The sequence below is a fragment of the Colossoma macropomum genome, unplaced genomic scaffold (assembly GCF_904425465.1).
Source record: "Colossoma macropomum unplaced genomic scaffold, Colossoma_macropomum, whole genome shotgun sequence".
Lineage (NCBI taxonomy): Eukaryota > Metazoa > Chordata > Actinopteri > Characiformes > Serrasalmidae > Colossoma > Colossoma macropomum.
Window position 1 is genome coordinate 7,519,956 of NW_023494802.1, and position 23,977 is coordinate 7,543,932.

General features: G+C 42.6%; 1 protein-coding gene across 5 annotated transcripts in view; it reads left to right on the plus strand.

Annotated features, from left to right (window-relative positions):
- The window catches only part of kmt2d (lysine (K)-specific methyltransferase 2D), a 40,216-nt gene that overhangs the window by 4,960 nt on the left and 11,279 nt on the right, over positions 1-23,977 (plus strand). For 4 of the 5 annotated variants that reach the window (XM_036592350.1, XM_036592353.1, XM_036592351.1 and 1 more), the window contains exons 3-39: positions 282-393; positions 675-877; positions 987-1,090; positions 1,178-1,340; positions 1,424-1,595; positions 2,223-2,337; positions 2,797-2,978; positions 4,928-5,082; positions 5,329-5,472; positions 5,571-6,376; positions 6,733-6,843; positions 8,411-8,524; positions 8,611-8,715; positions 8,822-9,003; positions 9,718-9,882; positions 9,995-10,104; positions 10,223-10,264; positions 10,378-10,566; positions 12,143-12,331; positions 12,425-12,547; positions 12,640-12,897; positions 12,992-13,075; positions 13,152-13,235; positions 13,329-13,490; positions 13,576-13,660; positions 13,742-13,980; positions 14,108-14,181; positions 14,273-14,323; positions 15,791-17,410; positions 17,510-17,674; positions 17,829-17,956; positions 18,065-19,896; positions 19,982-20,105; positions 20,196-20,283; positions 20,373-20,439; positions 20,564-20,796; positions 20,898-23,900. In XM_036592350.1, the coding sequence (XP_036448243.1) occupies positions 282-393; positions 675-877; positions 987-1,090; positions 1,178-1,340; positions 1,424-1,595; positions 2,223-2,337; positions 2,797-2,978; positions 4,928-5,082; positions 5,329-5,472; positions 5,571-6,376; positions 6,733-6,843; positions 8,411-8,524; positions 8,611-8,715; positions 8,822-9,003; positions 9,718-9,882; positions 9,995-10,104; positions 10,223-10,264; positions 10,378-10,566; positions 12,143-12,331; positions 12,425-12,547; positions 12,640-12,897; positions 12,992-13,075; positions 13,152-13,235; positions 13,329-13,490; positions 13,576-13,660; positions 13,742-13,980; positions 14,108-14,181; positions 14,273-14,323; positions 15,791-17,410; positions 17,510-17,674; positions 17,829-17,956; positions 18,065-19,896; positions 19,982-20,105; positions 20,196-20,283; positions 20,373-20,439; positions 20,564-20,796; positions 20,898-23,900 (11,783 nt within the window). The remainder of the gene's footprint in view (positions 1-281; positions 394-674; positions 878-986; positions 1,091-1,177; positions 1,341-1,423; positions 1,596-2,222; positions 2,338-2,796; positions 2,979-4,927; positions 5,083-5,328; positions 5,473-5,570; positions 6,377-6,732; positions 6,844-8,410; positions 8,525-8,610; positions 8,716-8,821; positions 9,004-9,717; positions 9,883-9,994; positions 10,105-10,222; positions 10,265-10,377; positions 10,567-12,142; positions 12,332-12,424; positions 12,548-12,639; positions 12,898-12,991; positions 13,076-13,151; positions 13,236-13,328; positions 13,491-13,575; positions 13,661-13,741; positions 13,981-14,107; positions 14,182-14,272; positions 14,324-15,790; positions 17,411-17,509; positions 17,675-17,828; positions 17,957-18,064; positions 19,897-19,981; positions 20,106-20,195; positions 20,284-20,372; positions 20,440-20,563; positions 20,797-20,897; positions 23,901-23,977) is intronic. The other variant, XM_036592355.1, reaches the window with a different exon arrangement.

Genomic DNA, 23,977 nt, shown 5'->3' on the forward strand with positions numbered 1-23,977 from the left:
AAAGTATGTTCATGCATACATTAAGAAATTGCATGCTTTAAATATGTATCTGTTGTTTACTTTTGTAAATAATAATAATATGACATGTTACAAGCTGTAAAGCCTTTTGACAGACTGGAAAAGTTAGACTTGTGATATGACTGATGTAGTATATGAAGTCCTATCTAACTGTGTATATAGTTTATGTCTGACTTATGTGATTTAATTGCAGTATATTAATGATTTGCTTTTCAATCAGGTTTTATGTGTTCATTAACTAATGTCGGCCATGTGCTTTACAGCTGATGATGGTGCCTCTACAAAGGAGACTGTCCCTTTTTTGGGGGAATCAGATACCCCTCATGCTGCAGAGGACATCTCAGGCTCTAATGTGGACACTTCCAGTGCACCAGCGTAAAGCCTTTCATTCATTTTCCTATCTGTATTTCGCTTTGTTATTTTTGGGCTGTTCGAAAAGAATTTAAGTAGGAAGGCGTCCCCTTGAATTTTATCTGTGGATCAGCAAATCCAGCTGTTTATTGTAAATTTATATGTTGAGGTTTAGGAGGTTGCGAAGAAGTCACCAAATCTGAAAGTTTTTGTCCTGTAAACTTTAATTATTTGATTCCTTCTTTCTTGCTTGTTTTATGGTCGTGAAAGATGCTGACTATATTTATTTGGGGATAAATCTTTAGGGAGATTGTCAGGGCCTGTGCGCTCTGTAACTGTGTGGAGAGAAGTCTTCATGGACAACGCGAGCTCCGGTGTTTCAGGGCCTCTTCTCACCGGCCCCATGCGGAGGCCTCTACCTCCTCACTGCCATCGCCTGGAAATGATGACCTGTCTTCCATTGGCTTCCCTGAATCCACCAGTCTTGCGTTTCTCTTTGATGACACAGGTATGTTCAAAAGCACTGTTACCTTGAATTTGGTTAAAGAAAAAAATAAAACACAATGGCTGTGTTTTGTCAAGCTGTGAATTAAGCCTGGTAGTACTGTTTGATACAGGAAGCTGCTGGGTTCACCACTGGTGTGCAGTATGGTCAGAAGGCGTGCAGCAGGGCGAGGAGCTGATAAATGTGGACCAGGCAGTCATCTCAGGGATACAGCAGGTAAATTAAGCAGTAAGTTTGACTCCAAGGCTCCAGAAGTTAAAATGAGAGATCTTCCTCAACTCTGCATGTTTCTCTGTGTTCCAGCCGTGCGATTATTGTAAAAGGTTGGGTGCAACCATCAGGTGCCGTGCCGAGGGCTGCTCACGGTTCTACCACTTCCCTTGCTCGGCTGCAAGTGGCTCGTTCCAGTCCATGAAGCAGTTGTCTCTCCTTTGTCCCGAGCACATAGACAAGGCAGAGGAGATAGGTAAGAAACACTGCCAAAGACATGACAGCTTAGTATCCTAGAAAGATTTTTTTTTAAATGGCTGTTGGTTTGTTGTGTCTCAGCTGGAGAGGAGGCACGCTGTGCGGTGTGTGACTCTGCAGGGGAGCTCTTGGGATTGTTGTACTGTACGGGCTGTGGGCAACACTACCATGATGCCTGCCTGGAGATCAGTGCCACACCACTCCAGCGCTCTGGCTGGCAATGCCCAGAGTGCAAGGTGTGCCAAACCTGCAGGTAGGTTTGAGCAAGCCCTGCTGTGTGCAGTTTTATCAGTAGCTGGATTTCTTTCCAAGTATTTTTAGGCATATTGTAGTGTTCTCGAATAACAAAAACTTGAAACATGATATATGTTGAAGAAATATGATGATTTATGCTGGAAAATGCATTAGCTAAATGAACATTGTAAATGCTAGTATGACTGATCAGGTGTTTCTGGTTTTGTGGCCATGAAAAATGACAGAGCCAAGTACCAGTGGCCTGATGAAGAAATGAAAATGTACGTTAATCTTATTAAAGAATAACATGTAACAGTGTAATTATGTGGTAAACAGTCAGAAGGTGCTGCAGCTGAATAATAAGCATATTAATGTATTGCATTTTGTCTTGTGATGTAAAATGAAACAAAACAGCAACAAGAAGCTGCTCAACATTAAAGATTTCTCTGTAGGTTCAATTCATATTTCTCAAAAGAGTAGAGATTTTTACTCTCTTGTGCAGAGCTGATGGAAATGCAGCCTAATTCGCATTATTCTTTCGTGACTTCAGTTATTCTCTTTAGTTTAATGGTTGGAAACCTGTATATGATAGTCTTCTTACTTTTTGGCCTGTTCTGTGAATGCAAATGTGTTCTTTGATATTTAGGCAACCAGGGGAAGATTCTAAGATGCTGGTCTGTGACGCATGTGACAAGGGCTATCACACCTTTTGTCTGCAGCCAGCTATGGACTCGGTACCCCCTGACTCTTGGAAGTGCAGAGTAAGTTCCATTCCGCTGTAAGCTTCTTATCCTTAGTCATACTGAGTACAGAGATTTTACAGATACTAGAACAAGCAAGACTTTTTAGTTAGATCATTTGTGCTTTTGTATCATATTGTCTGTATTGTCTTCTCTGTGGAAACTTTTAAATCTATGCTGAAAGCGAAGTCTATGCGAAGTAGGGGCAGAAGTAACCCAAATGGTTACACGCACAGTTTAGTAGTTATGTAAACAATTTAAATTCTTTAGTGAAAGGCATGAATTCTTACACTTCAGAATAGTGCCAATATGCAAGCTTGGCACTGGGCGTAAAGAGTTGGCTAACAGCTAAAGAAATATATAGCATATTGCTTTTCAGTCTGCTCATAGTTGAGTGAATAGTCAGTTGCAGTTAAAGTATAGTTTTGTAAATTGTGTCACTACAGAGATTTATGTTTCACTCTTTCTTTGTATTTTAAGCGGTGTCGTGTCTGTACTGACTGTGGGACTCGAGGACTTGCTCTACCTGGCTCTGAGCAGTGGTTTGAGAGCTATTCAGTGTGTGAGAACTGTTATCGGCAGCGCACATCTGTGTGTGGGGTTTGCAGTAAAGTCACAGAGTCCTTGGTCCCTTTACAACACCGCTGTGCCGTCTGCCACAGGTACGTCTTCCTCTCCTCACCTGGCAAAAAGAATGGGCATAAACAACTTGTAAAAGGCATGATTGGATAATTTGTGTTACAGATATTTTAGTGCCAGTGTTACCTGCTCAAGAAATTTGCAACCCCATTTCCAAAAAAGTTTGGATGCTGTGCAAAAAGTAAAAAAAAAAAAAAATAGAATACAAAGATAAGCAAATCATGTAAACCATATTTTTAAAGGAAAATACTACAAAAACAACTTATGAAGTGTTTAAACTGAGAAATTGAATTGTGTTGTTTTTTTTTTGTTTGTTTTTTTTGAAAAACATATGCCCATTTTGAATTTGATGCCAACAACACGTTTCAAAAAACTACGGGGGCATGTTTGCCACTGTGTTTCATCATCTCTTAACAACACACTGTAAGCGTTCAGGAACTGAGGAGGCCAGCTGCTGAAGTTTTGAAAGTGAAATGTTTTTTCATTCTTGTTTGATATAGGATTTCAGAAAAAGGTGTCATCTGAATGGCAGCATATGTTGCCAAAACATGTATATATCGTTCAGAATTAATGGTGCCTTCACAGATGTTGATGATTTCCAAAAAGAAATTCAAATGTTGATTTGTCGGATCACAAGACACTTCTCCACTTCCCCTCAGTCCATTTTTAATGAGCCCAGAAAATGTGGCAGCATTTCTGGATCCTGTTTACGTACGGTTTCTTTTTTGCGTTTAAGAGTTTTTCAGTTAGCATTTGTGGATACAGCGACAAACTATTTTCACAGACAGTGTTTTTCAGCTCAGTGTTCCTGAGCCCATGCAGTGATTTCCACTACAGAATCATGTCTGTTTTTAAAGCAATGCCACCTGAGGGCCCAAAGATCATGGCCAGCAAATACTGCTTTTGGCCTTGTCCCTTGTGTACAGAGATTTCTCCAGATTCTCTGAAAAAATCTTTGCCGTTTTATATTGAAAAATGTTTTTCTTGAATTGTTGCACTATTTGCTTGTGCAGTCTTTCAAAGAGTGGGGAACACTTCCTCATCTTTACTTTTAAAAGACTCTCTCTGAGATGCTCTTTTTATACTGAATCACATTGCTGACCTGTTGCCGGTCAACCACCAGGTGGTGTTTTTTTTTTTGTTTTTTTTTCTTTTCTTTTTAACCAGCCTTTTGTTGCCCCCGTCCTAACATTTTTTAGAACGTGTTGTTGGCAACAAATTCAAAATGGGCAAATATTTTTTAATAAACAATAAAATTTTTAGTTTCAATATTTGATATGTTGTCTTTGTACAATTTTCAATTAAATATAAGGTTTAAATGATTTGCACATCATTTGCATTTTGTTTTTATTTACGTTTTGCACAATGTCTCAGCTTTTTTGGAAATGGGGTTGTATGTACAGACCTGTCAGAGTATTCCTGTCTGTCAGTCTTTTACTACTGTCCTGTATAGACAGCCATATATTTAGGCACTCCTGCATTTTTATGCTTTACTTGTTTTGCCCTGTTTTTTCAGCTTTTTAGACCAATTTAGAATTCTTCAAGGATCCCAAAGTACCATTTTATTTTGAAATTTTAGTAAGTCAATGAAGGTGATTGCTGTAAATTAATGCTAATACTGTTGCTATCTAAAGTGAAGGCAGAGGCCAGTCAGTAGTCTGGTAAAGTTGAGTAGAGGTAGATTTTATATTCTACACCCCCCCACCAAAGTTAAAGGTACTATCCTGATTATATATTCTACATCCCCCCAAAGTTAAAGGTAAAATCCTGTTTGCATGACTGGGCAGTGACTCAGTGATAATGTAGCATAATGCAAAACAGGAAAAACACAGTGCCATTTCAAGCAGTTACATTGCCTTGTTTATAGATTAACACATGATTCTATGTATGGGAAGAGTTGATACTGGGAGGCTGATATGAATGAAGCTCAGTATTTAAATATTTTGTATCTTGTATTTTTATATCTCCATAGATGGGTACACAGTGAGTGTGCGACTCTGTCTGAGCCTCCAGAAGAGAAATGCATCTGCTTAATCTGCAGAGAAACACCTACCGATGTCACAGAGACAGAGGTGTCATGCACACAAGTGGATGAGAAGGCAGGTCTGGAGGAGGCCATGGACTTGGGTATGTCTTCTGTTCACAATTTTAATGATGATGACGATAAGAAGGAACATTTGTATAGTGTTGTTTTAAACCCAGGATCACTTCATAACAGCAATGCAAACAAATCAACAGTAGACAAAACATACACCACACAAATATTAGTTTTAAAAGTTTTTATTTAACTCTTGCATTTTGCTGGAAATGTCAGCATTTTTACCTTAAGATTTCTATCAGTGTAAAATTGATTCAGTGAGTGTTCTGATTTAGGAACAGAAGCTGAAGTTATTGAGGCAGCAGAAGTGGATGAAAGCATTATGGGGCAGCAACAGGAGATGAGTGTAGACCCGAGTGGTGCACCCCTGGATAGTGAAGTCCCCAAAGAGCAGCAGACCCCTGTAGCTGAGGTTGCAGGTAATCACAAAATCCAAAGCACAGTTTATACTTATTCACAAATAGTCTGAAGGAAGGTCAGTATCTGTACATTTTAATCAAATTAAAACATTTTCTAGGTCCTGAAGATGGAGTCAGAGACGCCTGTAATGAATCTGTTGCTGATGGTGCTGTCAACGCAGAGGTTAAGCCCGAGGACACTCAGGAACCTCCAGACAGCCTTGCTAGCTCCATCACCAACACTATGGTGGAAGCCCAACCTAATGTAGCAGAGACCCAAGCAGAAAGTCATGTTCAGCTGCAAGAGGAAGCCAGTTCTCAGGAGGGGAAAGAGTTGAGCAGTATTGTTACTGTTACTGTAAAAACCCCTTCAGTCTCCTCCCCTTCCCAAATCCCTCCCCCGACTGTTTCGGAAGAGGCGGACGCTGTTGCAATGGACACAGAGGAGGCAGAGCCAGAGATGCCTAATGAAGAGGCATCCAACAGGACTCCCCCTGTTCCTCAAGTGGAACTGCCCTCTGCCTCTGACACAGATGACAGAACTGGTCAGTCTGAGGAGGAGGAGGAAGATGAGGAAGAGCACTGTGGAGAGGAGGTGTTAGAAGATTCTAAAGATGACAGTCAGGCAGAAGGTGATCAGAAGCAGGAGGCTGAGGCTGCAGAAGCAGGCACCAAGTCAGAGCTGCTCCTTGATGAAATGTCCAACATCAGCCATGGTGATGAGAGCAGCAGTGGCTTCCTAGGCTCTCCAGCAGAGGCTGACTCCCAGATGCTGTCTACAGACCTCAGTGTTATGCCGGCTTGTAGGCCACGTTCTGATTCCTTGCTCACTGAGACTGATGATTCCTTACCTTTTGACCCCCTCAAGTCTGATGGAGAGAAGCTAAAGCGAAGAGGATCTCCTGGTCGCTCAAGAGTGAAGCAGGTAGGTTTAGCGCAAGATTGTATTTTTTCATATATATATAAAAATTAGGCTGTCATGATTGCTCGATTAAAATAGGTTGCTCAGTTGGGAAAAAAATCTATTTAAATTTACGTTCTTGATGAGTCGGCTTGGTGATTAGTTTGCAGTTTTAATAATAAATTGGCCTTCTGCAGCAATCAGAACATTCTAAACAGGGGGAAGCCTTTATCATTAAGTCAGTGTGACTGTGTGAATTTTGATTATCTCAAAATAACTGCTAGGTTACTTCATTATTATTATAATCTGTAGTGACATCCCTAACAAAAACACATGGATATGTGTAACCTAATGGTTGACTTTAATTTGAAATGCATCAGGGAAGGGGCGGTGGTTTCCCAGGAAAGCGAAGGCCACGAGGTGGGGGAGGTGGAAGAGGACGAGGGCGATCGCGTCTCAAAGCCATGGCTTCTTGCATTGATGCCTTCTTGGTGAGTTTCACTCCATTATCGCACAACCCCATTTCCAGAAAAGTTGGGGTGCTGTGCAAAATATAAATAAAACAGACTTCAATAGTGTGCAGTCATTTACACCCTATATTTAAATGGAAATAGCATAAGACAGCAGATCAAATATTGAAACTGAAAGATTTTGTTTTTTGAAAAATCCATGCCCATTTTGATGCCAGCAGCATGTTTCAAAAAACATGGAACAGTGTTTACCACTGTGTTGCATCACCTCTTCTTTTAACTACACTCTGTAAGCGTTTGGGAACTGAGGAGACCAATTGCTGTAGTTTTGAAAGTTAAATGTTTCTTCGTTCTAGCTTCATATAGGATTTTAGCTGCTCAACAGTTCGGGGTCTCCTTTGTCATATTTTTTTGTTTCAAAATACGCCAAATGTTTTCAATAGGAGACAGGTCTGGACTGCAGGCTGGTCAGTGTAGCACCCAGACTCTTTTACTACAAAAACATGTCTGGATGGCAGCATTATATTTCTCCAAAACATGTTTGTATCGTTCAGCGTTAATGGTGCCTTAACGGATGTGCAAGTCACCCATGCCATGTGCACTAATGCACCCCCATTCCATCATGGATGCTGGCTTTTAAACTGCACTGTTAACAAGCCAGATGGTCCCTCTCCTCTTTAGTCTGGATGCTGCGGGGTGCATTTTGATTTGTCAAACTACAGGACATGTGTCCACTTCTCCTCAGTCCATCTTAAATGAACTCAGGCCCAAAGAAGGCGGCAGCGTTTCTGAATCTTTATATATGTTTTTTTCTTGACATGGTAGAATTTTAACTTGCATTTATGGGTGCAGCAATCTTTTAATAATATTATGTACCATAGATAATATGTGCCAAAGTTATTTGCTATTTTACGTTGTGTAACGTTGATACTGTTTTTATACCCAGTCCTGTTACTGACCTGTTGCCAATTAATCTAATTAGCTGTGAGATGAGTTTATTTTTTTTAAAGCATTACACAACTTTACTAGTCTTTTACTTTTTTCATGTAATATGTAGGGTGTAAATGATTTGTTTGTCATTGCATTCTGTTATTTTCATTTTACACAGCGTCCCAACGTTTCTGGAAACTGGGTTGTATATGTAGATTAATTGTTTATGTATGTATGTATCTATCCATGTAAATGCTAAATCTCTCTTGATAAATGCTGGGTTCTGTTTCTGTTCTTTCCCTATAACTTGCTTTCCATAATATATGTTTAAAAGTTTGGAGGTCTGCAGTGTTTTTTTGCAGCTTTTTGAACTGAGGGGTCTTTTTGAAAAAAAAAGTCCAGATCTGTGTATTGGTTAACTGTCTAGTGTACCTAGCTTGTGTCAAATATATAAAAGTTTTACTTTTATTTTAGTGTGGTTGGATTGGGTTGTGATTTTTATCTGAAAGAACATCTCTTTAGATGCTGTATTTGAACGTGCCTTACAGAAGCAATTTTAAGTTTTCAGTGTGAGTGATTAAACGTGTACATGGAAACCATGTAAAGGCACAATAAAGTATTGCAGGTCTGACCTAAACCATTTTTGCCACTGTTATAGCAAACCATGACTGCAGACACTGGACTTAGCAAAGAGGAAGATGAGGAAGAGGATGACACAATGCAGAATACAGTGGTGCTCTTCTCCAATACTGATAAATTTGTTTTGCTGCAGGTAAAAAGCAAATCTGCCTTTCAATCTTTGGCTTTGGCGTTTTGTCATAATTTGCAAGATCTGAATTCACTTTCTCTGCTTGCTAGGACATGTGTGTAGTGTGTGGCAGTTTTGGACGAGGTGAAGAGGGCCAACTGTTAGCTTGTGCTCAGTGTGCTCAATGTTATCATCCATATTGCGTAAACAGCAAGGTAAGCTCTGCCATCCGCTTTGACCACAGTTGGCATTGAGAGCGTACGCTGAGAATAAATAGGACCTTAACAATAAATTTCCTGTCTTTTTCCATTCCCTGTGTAGATCACCAAGATGAAGTTGAGAAAAGGCTGGCGTTGTCTTGAGTGTATCGTGTGTGAGGTATGTGGGAAGGCCTCTGATCCTTCCCGATTGCTGCTGTGTGACGACTGTGATGTGAGCTATCACACCTACTGCTTGGATCCACCCTTACACACTGTACCCAAGGGAGGCTGGAAGTGCAAATGGTATCTCACATTTTCCTAAATGGGTCCACTGTTCTCTTAAATGCTGTATGACTATATAACTTTGTGTAGAAAATAACTTTTTTTTTTTTTTCTTTCAGTTGCCTGAGTCACTTCTCTATATTTGTATATGACAGAATTAGTAATTGTTTAGTGTTTTTTATTTTTTTATTTTTAATTGTTTTTTTTTTCCTATTAGTTGTGCACCAAAATGAAAATGGAAATGAAAAATTTTTTTTAGTTGTACTTTGGCTCTGTTATTCATAATTTTTTTTCATGATAGCTAAACCTATGGCCATCAGTGTGCTAATAAGGCCTTTCTTTTCTGCTTCTGTTGTTTTGCTGTATTCTGCGTGGCAAGCAGGATGTGGTTTCCAAATGGTATCAAACCTGTAATTGTGAAATTTTGCGTGCTCTTGATGCTCATGAACAGTAATTTTCAAACCACTTGTCTAATGTCCCTTGTAAAATCTGTGAAATAGTTCCCCACAGAAACAAACAAGCAATTTTTCTAATAATTTCTTTTGCAAAGCACTTTGCTATAGGCCAATTTAATTGTTTCAGTGGCTTCTTCCTTAGATCTTTGTGAGGTGCTTACAACTGAAAGAGCTGTTTTATTTATTCATTCGTTCATTTATTTATTTTGGTTGTTACCGCTTGCTGTGGATGATGAGGGGGAAAAAAGGTACAGTAACAAGACCTGTTTGTCTCCTATAGGTGTGTATGCTGCATGCACTGTGGAGCCAGTTCACCAGGGTTTCACTGCGAGTGGCAGAATAATTACAATCACTGCGGTCCCTGTGCCAGTCTGGTCACATGTCCTGTGTGTCGTGAGAACTTCATGGAAGAAGAGCTGCTTCTGCAGTGTCAGCACTGTGACAGGTGAGATCCACTGCAGGTCAACTATGTGGTGATTTTGATTTATTTTCTTCAAGTTGGAAAAACACAACAAGACCATGGAACTTCATTTTGTTGCTTTCCTGGTCTACTGCAGATGGGTCCATGCTGTGTGTGAAAGTCTCTATACAGAGGATGAAGTTGAACAAGCATCTGATGAAGGTTTCGCCTGTACAGCTTGCACTCCATTTGTTCCCAGACCTGTTGGTAAGTGTCTTGAAAATAGGCTGCAAAAGTCTGCTTGTTTGGTTTTACTCCTGTTAATTCTTGTCTCTCCTCCTTTGTGTACTGTCTTGCTTCATACCTTTTTATTTAAATTTTTCAGTGGAGTCTCCAATGATGTCAGCCTTCAAAATAAAAGAGCCTGGTATGTCTTGTTTTAGAACTTTCCAGAGAGGTTTTCCCCCTATTGAGTACATTCCTCTATGGAATTGTCTATAAACCTGTTTTTTGACCTTTCATTTGATATTGCTTCTCCAGAGCCACAGTTCTACCGCTTAGAAGGTGTCTGGCTGACTGAGACGGGCATGTCTTTGCTTCGAAGCATCTCCATGTCTCCCTTGCATAAGCGAAGACAGCGCCGCTCCCGATTGGGAATGCTTTGTATGGAAGGAGCCCCTGATGGCCTTGAGATCAAAGAAGGTGAAGGTGATGGAGAGGACGGAAAAGGTCAGGTCATTTATATGTGTTTTTTATATATGTGAATCATGATGTGATGAGTGGTGTTGATAGATAGGTTAAGCAGATAGCAACCTTTTATTTGCCTCAAAAATATTTAATTCCAACAAATGCTCATTTGCCACAATAAATGCATATATTTCCTACACTGCCAGAAACCACTACTCAGCATGACACTGAATAAACTGTATATCATACAAATATAGACTTAAATAAAACAGTGTAAAAAATAAGAAAGTAAGAAAATGTGTTGTAATTTGAGTCATTACCGTGGACATTACTAGCTGTTAGATCAGGGGTCAGCAACCCAAATGTCATTTGTCAAGTTTCAACAAAAATCTAACCACTTTGGGAGCCACAATTTTTCATGTCCGTTTTATTGAAGTGACGTTTCACCATCTTGGCTGTAAATATGTCTCAGTATGTGCTAATGTCCTAGTATACATTAAAAGTATAAACTAATGAAAACGCAGACTTACTCTGCTTTACTTTACGCTTTAGCTCGGCTATAGCCGCTTTTCTCGCTTCTTCCGCAGGAAACTTTTCGGAAAGAGTAGAATAGTTTCTTGTAAAATGTCTCTCAGCGTTTGACTTTTTACAAGGCTGAAGTCAACTCCTTATTCTCCAGCTTCTTGTTCGAATTTTCCCGTTCCACCTTAAATGGTGCCTGAGGCGCCAGAATGTACTTCACTATGTAGCTAACTGTTGCACCATTTAAGGTGGAATGGGAAAATTAGAACAAGAAGCTGGGGAGCGAGAAACTGACTTCAGCTTCGCGACTCTTTAGTGTTTGACAGTTTCTTGTTGCAGATTAAACGTATCCGGAAACCAGCTGGAGTGCTTATAAATGCAAATAGGTCCATTCGTCTTAAATCTTTCTCTTTGCCTTTTTGTCAGCTACTAACTAGGAGAGACTGTTGTCTTTGTTGCTGTGTGACCAGCAGTCTCTGCGCCTACCTTCGGAGTTAAAGGGTGAATTAACAGTTATACATTAACTCCAGCGTTTAAGACCTTTTATTGTTAAAACTGTGTTGGACCGATCAGCAGAGCTTGATTTTACTGCCAAGGAGGATTTTATTTTTACCTAAAAATCTAACTCAGCTGGGAAGCTGCAACGGGGCAGTTAAAGAGCCGTGTGTTGCTGACCCCTGTGTTAGATTAATTGATTGGTTAAACTCATTAATAGATTATTGAAATAATAGTTTTCATTAGCCCTCCTTTCTCTATTGCAGTGAACCAAAAAAATGATTTGTAGGCTTTATTTATGGACACAATGATTTTTAAAGCAGTGAGATTGATTGGTAAACATGCTGTGTATACATGCTTTTATTTAGTAACTGGAAATTTACTATGGGAAGTTTATCTATACAGATTATGCTCAAATATTTAAAACCTTTTGTTATGCTTTGTTTTTTGGTGGACAGTATCTTTAAACCTACTTGTGAGAGAAACTTTTGCATTGCTACTTGTAAATGTTGGATTTTGGAGTAATAAACTAATACATGGTATTTTCCACTTTTTTAATGTGTGTTTTCTTGCAAATAAATCAGCATCTCTGTATCCTCAGGCTCTGCTGAGTTAATGGAGTGTGAATCTAAACTGGAAGCTCCTGGAAGCCCAGACCGAGATGGAGGTGTGGATAAAGAGCCTGGGGTAGATGGAGTTGCAGAGGGCATGGCTGACTGTGAGGTTCTTAAAGGCGGAGCAGAGGAGACAGATGAAGGAAAGAAGAGGAAACGCAAACCATACCGGCCAGGTACCTTAGCTCCTTAGGACTGTCACTTCATTTTGGTATTATTATTTTTTTAATTATCATTAGCACAGAAAGACACATCATGTTCCTTTGTAGGTATTGGTGGGTTTATGGTACGGCAGAGAAAATGTCACACACGGATGAGAAAGAGTCTGAGTTTGCCTGGGTCTGGTGAAGGTGTGTCTGAAGGACAGACAACGGAGACAAAGCTTGAGGAAGGCAAGTGGAACCAGCCCTTAACTACTAAGAGTGTAAATAAATGAAACCAAGGCATATAAACTTATATATATGTTTTTTTTCCCCCCACTAAGGCCCTCATCCTGACATGGATCCACCTGATATTAGGGCAGCAGAAGGAGAGGGTGAGCAAGCCAAAAAGCGGAGGGGGAGAAAGAAGAGCAAGTTGGAGGATATGTTTCCTGCATACCTTCAGGAAGCTTTTTTTGGAAAAACATTGCTTGACCAGAGTAAAAGGGCTGTTCTTGCTCCTCCGGCACAGAGACCTTCTCAGGGCCTTCTGAGACCCCCATTACCTGCTCCTGGAGCAAGGCCTGCAGTTCCGGAATCAGGTAAGGAAAAGCTCTATAATATGAAGAATATTTAAAAGTAGTATGTTAAGTGTAGTTTACCTGATCTTTTCTTTTCCCATGCTTACTGTTGTAGTAGAGGTTGGAGACCGAGTGTCTGGTGGCTCACTGCAGCTTAAACAAGAGGGTGATGGCCCAAAGCCTACAGGAGACTTAAAAGGTAGGTTGCTTAAATGAGGTTTTTAAAACATGGGCTTTTAGGAAAAAAATCTTACGTTTCTTGCATTATGTTTCAGTGGTCCCTGGAGCAAGTGAGCAGTCATCTCTCAAAGATCAGAGTCTAGGTGATGTCCCTGGATCTGGCGTGCAGAAGAGCGAAGGTAAAGGCTGTTTACTAAATTCTTGCATGTAACTTCTTGTTAAGCCATAACTTATTACTAATGATTTAAAGGTTGTTGTTTTTTTTGGTCCAGGTCTTCCACAGGGGACGGAAAATCAGGACTCTGAGCAGTTCTTCCGAAAGGTACTTGGACCTTCGGAGGGGAGTTCTCTAAGTGGGACAGTTCAGGCTAGCATAAAACCTGTTTTAGAAGAGGAGTCAAATCGCAGTGGTTTGCCCCAAAGAAACATTTCAGGTATGACTAAACTCTATGTACACCTGCTCAGTTTTACTTAGAACTGACGTGGGAGTTTAACCTGACCATGATTATTCCTTTACAGGTGCTTCCTTGTCTGGCTCGTTGCCCTCAGCTAATGTGATGGAGTCCTTTCAAGGACTTTCCCAGTCTCCGTTTTTTGATCTGCGGTAAGGCATGGAAAATTTCTGCAATTACAAACTGTTCAACTGATATCTTATTATACTTATGTATCACTCCATTTTCCCCAGTGATCGAGGTGGACTTTTCAGTCCAGAGCAGGATGATGAAAGCCCTTGGGCAACACCATCTACTCCAGCTACTCCTTCCACTCCCCCAACTCCTACTGAACAGGAAGGTGATGGCCTCTCATATAATCAGCGGAGTCTGCAGCGTTGGGAGAAAGATGAGGAGCTTGGAAATCTGTCTACAATTTCACCTGTTCTCTATGCTAACATCAATTTCCCTAACCTCAAGCAAGACTACCCTGGTTCGTAATTAACTCAAGACAAAATTAAATATATGTTAATTATTTTTGTATCTACAAAATTGAGATAAAAATTGTGTCAACTGTTTTATGTAAAACTACTGCACTGTAAAAATTGTTTATTTGACAGATTGGGCCAGTCGCTGCAAGCAGATAATGAAAATTTGGAGGAAAGTATCGGCTGCTGACAAGGTTCCCTTTTTGGTAAGTGCTGATCATATTAACATCCTTAGAGATTATTATAGATTGCTCATTAAACGTTGAACTTATCTTTATTTTTGTTCCTTTCATCCAGCAAAAGGCCAAAGATAACAGAGCAGCTCAGAGGATCAGCAAGGCACAGAAGGTACAGTTTTATATATAAAATACATTAAAAAAATTATATTTATACTTGCTTACACACATGTACACACACCACAACTGGCCACTTCATTAACCTCTTTAGACCCAAACAGAATCCTGTAACGTTCTTGTGAATTTCTGACAAAGTTCATTTTAAAGGTGAGTCCCAACTTTTTAATATAAATACAAAACCAAGGGATAGAGATCAACACAGAACTATGATTTCAGGCCTGATAGGGAAATGGGCATTGAAACTGTAGTAGGCATTGCAAGTGTGGTATTGAAAATACAAAATAAGCATAAGAATACCTAGAAATAAAGAACAGCGTTATGAAATGAGCTGACTACAACAACTAAAACTTCATTATTTTCCAGCGATGGATCACCATGTCAGACCTCCGTTGCTAAAGGCTGCATAAATTTTACAAGAACTCTCTCCAGCTCCAGTTTCACAAAACCTCCCTGTTTCTTTTAACTGAATTGAACTGTAGACAAGTAAGAGTTTTTAAGTTGTAGGTAAGAGAATCTCCATTCATACATATGGAAATAAGCAAATATAAATTATTTTTCAGCTCTAGTTGTGACTGTTAAACTATGCTTAGCATGGGGACGCTGAGTGTCCTCACTCACTGATTTGTTCAGTGTAGCTGAGATGCTGAGACAGTTTGGTGATTAACTTGCTCAAACACAATTACATTTTTCTGTTAATTGCCAGGTTTACTGTGTTTGAGTAGGTGAACTACAACACTGTGCTGTGCACCTCTGCTATAAATTGAAACAAATTATTAAACATGGAAATAATACATTGAATCATCACTACTGAACAAGTATTAACTGTGGTTACACTGATGTGGTGATGGCATTTTAGTGTATTGCACTGGTACGAGTCGATCAGACACAGCAGTGCTGCTGAAGTTTTTAAACATCTCATTGTCTTTGCTGGACTGAGAACAGTCCACCAACCAAAAATATTCAGCCAACAGCGTTCTGTGGGCAGTGTCCTGTGACCACTAATGAGACTAGAGAGTGGGTCTAAAACTTAAGCAGCACTGTTGTCTGATCCACTCGTTGCTGACACGTCGCTGTATGAGACTGCAGTGTTGAGAATGATCCACTACCCAAATAATACCTACTCTGTGGTGGTACTGTGGGGGTCCTTACCATTGAAGAATATGGTAAAAGAAAGCCAAGAAATTATGCACAGAAACAGTAGTGGACTACAGTCTGTGATTGTAGAACAGACTGCTCCTATATGGTAAGGGAATATGATAAATGAGTGACAAAGAGCGTAGATACAAGGTAGGTGTAATTAATGAAGTGGCCGGGGTGTGTGTGTGTGTGTGTGTGTATATATATATATATATATGTATATGTGTATGTGTGTGTATGTATGTATATGTATGTGTGTTTGTATAAAATAAAGGCATAATGTTTACTGATGTTCAGCTCTTTTCTTTATTTCTCTCCACAGCAGGCGGAAAGTCAGGTGTTAAGGCCGATAAAAACTGAGACAGTTCGAGTAAAAGGAGAGCGCCCCAGTTTACACCTTCAAATTCCTCCACCCTCCGGATCTCTTTCTACCCCCTCTCAGCCTAGTTCTGCTGAGAGCCCATTTCCCTTTACTCCAGATACAGCATCTTCAGCCTTTTTCCCAGATGGATCTGTGAAGGGTTCAGGCTCATCAAGTGTTCAGACAGACCCTTTTTCCAAGCTTCCATCTCAGTCCCCACAAGCTCAGTCTCAGCCATCCACTCCATACTCGCAGCCTTCCTCCAGTCCCCTGCAGGCCTCCTCAGGTTTCCCTTTACCTGGCCCACAGGGTGCTCCTCAGGGACGGCCAGCTAGTCTTGGTTCCCTAGATGTGCAGACAGGGATGCCTCGCAAGGCTCACCACGTAGACCCGTTCTTTAAACCTCAACAGCAAGTCCTTCCATCCCAGCCCCAGCAGGCTTCTCAGGAACCAGTAGGCCTTCCTGAGAGTCCTCAACCCAAAGCTAGTGGGACTGGAGACTCACCTTTGTTTTCCCCACACCACATGACTCACCATGGGGACCTGTTTCGTGGCCAACAGGGAATTGGCCGACAAGATTATACTTCATCTCCATCTCCCTCTTCTGTAACTTCTCCAGCTGGAATGGGGCAAAACAGGACAGATATGAGTGCCCCTTCTCCCCGTGCCTCTATTGGTCGACATGAGCTAGGCACTGGTTCTCCTGCCAGCATGCTGGACGCTGGAGATGGCTTGTTCAAAGCTCCATTGACACCACGTATGCATCAAGGGGATGTTGGAAGCTCATCTGCGCCACTTCCTGCTGTTGCCTCACCTGGTCATCCTCCGGAGAACTATCGTCAGTCTCCCTCTACATTTTCTGATCCATGTAGCCAGCCTCCTCTCACACCTCGGCCACAGTCAGGAGACTGTTCTTCTCCCTTGCCCCAAAGACTGCCTGTACCCCAGCAAGAATGTTATACAAAAGTGGCCTCTAGCCCTCAGTCACAAGGCAGTTCACAGTCCCCACTTACTCCAGGAGCCCTCTCTAATGATGGACATTCTGTACAGTCACCAGCTACCCCACGCTTTCAGTCTCCTGATCCTTACTCTCGGCCCCCCTCGCGGCCTCAGTCCAGAGACCCTTTTACCTCACAGCACAAACCTCCTCGCCCAACCTCAGCAGCCACCGAGGTTTCCTTTAGAGGCTCACCTCATCCTAGCCAGCAGCCTCCTTGTTCACCTTCTGTAGGAGATCCACTCACTGGAAAATCACCTGGACCTCCAACTTTTAGTCGCAGCCCCAGCATGGGTAGCCTTCAAATCGGTCAGCAGCAGGCAATGGGCCAGCAGCAAGTGATAAATGCTCAACAAGCTCAGGTTCAACTCCAGCAACCATCATCCCAGCCACAAAGTGTGACTGCAGATTTAAACTCTAGAATAATGCTAGCATCTGGAAATCAAGACAATGCTTCTGTAAGACCACCAGATGGACCCCTTCTGCCAGGCATGCCAAGTGCCCAAGAACTGCCTGACCCGTCAGCTGGTCAGGATCAATCTCTTATTGGCCTTAGCCCATCAGAGCTTGAAAAGCACAGACAGGTATAGTGGTACAGCTTTTAGTGGTAGAGAGTTGTCACTCATGTGTAATCAAGTTTTATCAACTGTACTTTTGTTTTTTTTGTTTTTTCTTCATTGCAGAGGCAGAGACTTAGAGAATTTTTGATTAGACAGAAAATGCAGAGGAACTCGCTTCGTCAAGAGAAAGAGGCAACTGCAGCTAATACTAATGCTCCAAATTGGCAAGAAGGGGAAGTGGCAGTCTATCAAGAGAAATCCCAGCGTGCACCACCTCCTTACCCACAGGTATTTCTGTAATGATCTATGGAGCAAGAAATGGATAGAGAAACAAATTTTTTAAAAATATGGTTTCTTTGTCTTTCTGTGTAATATTAGGATATGATTTTGATCTTTTATTTGTCTTTTACTGAAAATACTATCATTATAATATGTCAATTAGGATAGAGCACCTGTTGCTCAGGTAGCAGTCACTGGCAAGCTGCCTCTACCTATGGGAACAGTAGATGAAAAGCTGTGCCGGCCACCTCCTCCTGGAACACCTGGTGTCTTGGACCCTAATGTACTAAGGTGTGATTTTAGTTTCTTTTACATTGCATGTCTGTATGTAGTTCTTAAGCAAGCACATTCTTGTTGAAACTTGATTAATAACTTTAAATGTCAAACATTTGTCCATAGGCAACCTGGACCTAATATTCCTCAGGGGATGTATCCTTGTCCACCTTTTCCTGCACAGTGGCATGGTCAGACACCTGGTCCACGGAGGTTTCCCCAACCTTCCATGTTGGAAATTGGGCCCAGACACCACCTAAATGCTCCTATAAACAACCCCCTCAGTATGCAGGGGATACAGGGTATGCCTAATCCCCTTGCGGTGGCACAAGGTGCTGGAACAGAGACAATGCAAGCCTGTGCTTCTGGACCTCCACCACAGTTTATAGAACTGAAACATAATGCCAGACCACTGGCACCCCAGTTTTTGCCAAGGGCATCTCAGCCCCGCCCACGTTTGTTTATACCACAGCAGGAAGTGGCTGCTCCGTTTGTGCCACCCTCTGTTGATACACAGACAGAAGGTGGGCAAGATCCCAGAATTGGGCTGCCACAACCTAGTCTAGGCGTATTAATGTCTCAGCAGAACAGTGTTCCTCAACCTCAGTCCCAACTACAGCCCCAGCAGATGCCAACTACACAATCAAACAAACCTGGTTCCTCCCATTCAACCACTCAGCAACAAGGTTCTCAGACTAACACTGTAGGAGAACAGTCTGCAGAGGAGCCTGTTGACCTACCAGAGCATGACCTTGAAGACCCTTTTGCTACCAAAGAATTAGGTGATGCAGGAGCAGAAGCTGGAGTAGAGGATGAAGATGACCTTGCTCTTGACTTGGATCCTGATAAGGGGGATGATGATTTAGGGAACCTTGACAACCTTGAAACAAATGATCCCCATTTGGATGACCTGCTTAATAGTGATGAATTTGACTTACTAGCATACACTGACCCTGAACTTGATCAGGGTGACCCTAAGGATGTTTTTTCAGACCAGCTGCGACTTGTTGAAGCAGAAGGTGAAGGTTCAGGTCCCTCCATCACCACAGACATTAAGATAGAAGAGAAACCCAAGGTTAGTTTAATTGCTAAGGACTCACTTGCAGCTTCCACACAGCCTCCTTCGAAAACTGAGAGCATATCTTCCAGTGTTTCTCATCCCCTCAAGACAGAGTCTTCGGATACAAGTGGACTCTCTTCTATAAAACTTGAAGAGAAAGGCTTGGTTGAGCAGCAGCAGTCAGCACAGACTGTGGTTAAAGATGAGATGCGAGAGGCTGTCTCCTTGCTTCTTAGTGGAACATCGTCCAAGACCTCAGCTCAGCCAGAGAATACATCTGCCTCACTGAACACTGTACGCTTAGGGGGTGTGCCGTTTCCTCTTCCTACCCAAGCTGATCCTCTGCCTTTTCAAGCACCCACATCACATTCAGACCTTGGTGAAGATCACCTTAGTTTGCCAGATGGTGAAGGCCAGCACTCACCTGCAGTTGATCTTGACAAAGTGGAAAGCTCTTTGGAGGCAAGTGAACTGCCTTTACTGATTCAAGACCTCTTGGAGCATGAAAAGAAAGAGCTGCAGAAACAGCAGCAACAGCAACAGTTGAATGCTTTACAGGGAGGCTTGGGCAGTCATCTTCATAATCTTCAGAATCAGCAACAACCTCCTGGTGGAACGAACCAGATTATGCTGCCCCATCATCGTCCACCTCAGGGTCTTGTGAGTCAACCTGGAATGGTGCCAAGGCCACCTCACATGCTGCCACCTCAGCAGCAGAGGCTCCTTGGTGCAGCTATGCCTCCACCACCTCATATAGCAATGGGACAGCCACAAGGCATAATGCGAGGTGGTCAGCCAAGCAGCATTCACCCTGGTCTTAATCCACAACAGCAAGCGGCACCACCTCAACACCTTCCAAAACAACCAACCCTCCCTAGTAACTTCTTTCCAGATAAAGGTATGTTCGTGTCTTGTGCCTTTTGTACAACTTTGAACTACCTTCTCCATCTTCACTTGTCTTTTGTTTCTTTATGTTGTTTTAGATCTAGAGAAATTTATGACTGATGACATTATGGACCCTATTGCCAAGGCAAAAATGGTGGCCCTGAAAGGCATCAAAAGGGTGTTGACTCAAGACCCCATGGGTGTACCTCCTGGGATCAACAGGTACTTCTTTTAATTTGTCAGGACACTATAGGTTGCTGTTTTCCCCATGAACAGTGATTTATTTTAAGACATGTCTTCTAATCTTTTCAGGCAACAAGTATCTCTCTTGGCTCAGAGGCTAACCTCAGCTCCAGGAAGTGTAGAAACTCAGGCTCACCTTGGACCTGGATCATCTAATGTCAGTGGCATTTCCATCAGATTTAGTTTCCAGTATTTTGATTTCAATGATTATTGAAGATCTTTCCACTTTTTTGTGTTTGTTTTCAGGATGGGGAAAGCAGTGACCAGGCTCAAACACGACCTAATCCTCCTCAGTTTGTCCAAGGCATCATCAGTATGTATGATTTCTTCCGTAAAGATTTATTATATCAAACATTGTACATCTTTTTAGTAAAATAAGTTCAATGAATGGCATTAATTTCTGTTTAACTTTATATTGAAATCCATTTGCACAATAGATGATGCTGAGCAGCACCAATATGAAGAGTGGCTTGTGCACACCCAGCAGTTGCTGCAGATGCAGTTAAAGTTCTTAGAGGAGCAAATAGGAGCGCACCGCAAGTCCCGCAAAGCTCTGTGTGCTAAGCAACGCACTGCCAAGAAAGCAGGACGTGAATTTGCAGAAGCAGATGCTGAGAAATTGAAATTGGTCACTGAAGAACAAAGTAAGATCCAGAAACAGTTAGATCAGGTGAGCAGATGTGCTGTGTTCATACCAACAGGTGCATAGCATATACCTGAAGTGTGTTGTATGTGTGCCAGAGATAGTTCTAACAGGTGTTTTAATTCTAGGTACGTAAGCAGCAGAAGGAGCACACAAATTTGATTGCTGAGTACAGAAGTAAGCAACAACAGCATCAACAGGGCACCTCAATGCTGGCACCTGGTCCTTCCAACCCAGGGCCCCACATGCTTTCTAAGATGCCTGGGCAGATGATGATGGGCCAACAAGGGGGACCAATGATGGCTCAAGTACCTGGAGGCATTCCTCCAGGTGGTATGCCGGTTAGAATGCCACAAGTGCATCCATTTCCTGGAGCCCAGCCCCCTCATCCTGCAGCACTTGGCAATGTACCACCTGGTACACCTGGTGGATTCTTTCCACAAGGCACTGGGGCACAAGGACAGGACCCAAGACTTCTTCAAGAACGACAGTTACAGCAAAGGATGCAAATGGTTCAGAAACTGCAGCAGCAGCAGCAGCAGCAGCAGTTTATGATTGGTCAGCAGCCTGTGCCGCATCAGAGTCAGCAGCAGGGTGTTATGAGTCAGCAGGCAGGGCCTATGGGTGGTCAGCCACCCCAGCCTTTGATGAGTAACACAGTAATGGGGCAGCAGCAGCCAAATCTACCACCAGGATTAATATCTAACCAACAACATCAACCAGGCCTAATGCAGGTTCCTCAGGGTATGATGGGGAACCAGGCAGTCGGACAGGCACAGCAGAATCTTATGCCGCAGCCAATAGCCCAGAATCAAAATATGATTGCTGGCCAACAAAGCATAGCTGGAAATCATACTTTGCAGCAGCTTCAGAGACCTCAGGGTTTGATGGGTCAACAGGGGCTTGATGGACCACAGCATGTTCTTAGAGGGTCGCAATCCCAACTTACACCTCAGCAGCAGAGCATTTTGGCACAGCGTATGCTTCTTTCTCAGCAACAGCAGAATACAGCAAAGAACCTTGCTCAGCTCCAACAGCAGCAAGTTTCACAACAGAGACAACCAACACAAGTAGGCCCACCAGAGCCACCAAGAACACAAGGAACTCCTCCCTCAAGCAACATTCAAGGGAATGTTGAAAATTTGCAGCAGGGAGTTCCAGGTCTCTGTCAAGATGTCCAGAATTCTGCTGCAAAAGAAGGAATCCTCAGCCCTAAAACCCCACCTCAGCAGGGTGGTGGACCCTCAACTCCAATCCAGATACAGCAACAAGGACCAAGTGGAGATCTGCAGGGAGCAGCTGGACAGCAACAACCATCAATTGCTTATATTACTCAACCACAGCAGGCAACACAGCAGCAATCAGGACACAATCCTGGCCCAGTGCAACATACATACGCAAATAATCAGCAGGCTGGAATACAACAAGTACAACAGCAGCAACAGCTGCAACTTGCTCTTCAGAGGCAGAACTCCCTTAATACAGACAAGGTGAAACAGGAAAATCAACAGATGTGTTTTGTGGCCCAGCAGCAACAACAGATAGGTCAGAATGTTGGACAAGATCTACAGGTCATGCCAGGACAGCAGACTGGCCAGAACCAGTCTATAATGTCTGGAAATCAAAATCTGCAACAAGATCTACTGGCCCAGCAGCAGAAGCAAGCTATGCTTGAGCAGATGAATAGAGGTCAACAAGTAATGATGACTCCAAGGCCAGGGGCTCCCCCTGGACAAAGCCGAACTCCTATCAACATACAGGCCATCATTGCACAAAATCCTCAGCTCCGTCATCTGACTCCTAATCAGCAGTTACAGCAAATTCAGGCGATGATTGCTCAGCGGCAGGCGCAGCACCAGGGCCAGTTACTGAGGTTGCAGGCACAAACACAGGCCCAAATGCGTCCTCAAGGTCCACAAGGTCAACCTGTTGGCCCAAGGTTGCCAGGGCTTGAGGCACAGCAACAACATCCCTATGCATTTGTTGGTAAGCAGGGACCAGCTGGATCTCCACAGCAACAAGGAGCAACGGGCCAGTCCTTAGTCATGACTCCTCAGTATCTTCAAGATACTGGATCATTGCAGCACCACCAAACACCACAAGGAACCTCACCTCAATATATCAGTAATACCCACCAACAGCAACAGATGATGCAGCAACAGCAGCACCCAATGATGAGAGGTCAGGTACCTTTAACACGACCAATGATGGGTCAGATTCGTGCAACGCCACTCGGTCAAATGACAAGACCAATGTCTCCACGCCAGCTTATGGGTCAAGGTTCTCCTGGCAGCCCCCTCTCTAGTCAGCAAAGACAAATAATGGGTATGCGTCAGACTCCACCGGGCCAGCAGTCTCATGGGGTGACAGCTCTTAGCCCTTTTCAGGCCTCTCCTTCTCATGTTGGTTCTCCGAATGCCTCTTCCATTCAAGAAGCTGGATCAAGTCCTGCGTCATTTAATAAACGTGATTCAGGCACTCCTTCGCTGCCTGCCCACCTTTCACCTGGGAAAAGCAGTGCTGGAAAATGTAGTCCTTTTAGCAGTGTTGGAGCATTAGCAGCCTCACCACTAAGATCTCCAACAGCTAAAACTCCAAACGATTTATCAGGTCTCAAGTCAGAGCCACAGGTCCTAGGTTCTGAAACACATGGTATTCCACCTAATGGTCCTTCCCCTAAGTCAATGCAGAACCTGACACAGCCATCAACTTCAGCAATAGTGGGTGAAGTACATTCAACACCAATGAGTAGTGAAGCTGAGCTATGCAAGATCACACTGCAAAACATAAAACAGGAACCCAGAGAGGTTCAGTGTGACTCAGGAGGGGGTCAAGAGGTCCCCTCTCCTGCTATTAAGCGAGAAATAACTGGTGAGATAATCAGTACCAGTAATGCCAGTGGTTTTGTCAACTCTGTCTCTGGCCCTGGAAATCCACCAGGAGACTCTGCAGCACAAACTCCCAGAACAGAGACAGGCCAACAGCTTTTGCAGAAGCTCCTTCGAACTAAGAACCTTCAGGTGGCATCCCAGAGGCCGTCTGATGGTATCCACAATGAAATAAATGGTCATATAAACAGCAAGCTGGCCATGTTGGAGCAAAAACTTCAGGGGACACCACGCAACATGGAGGTAAAAGCAAGCACAAAAATAGGTTATGTGAGGTGATGGTGACATAGAATATACTTTTAAAATCTAATCATTATTGC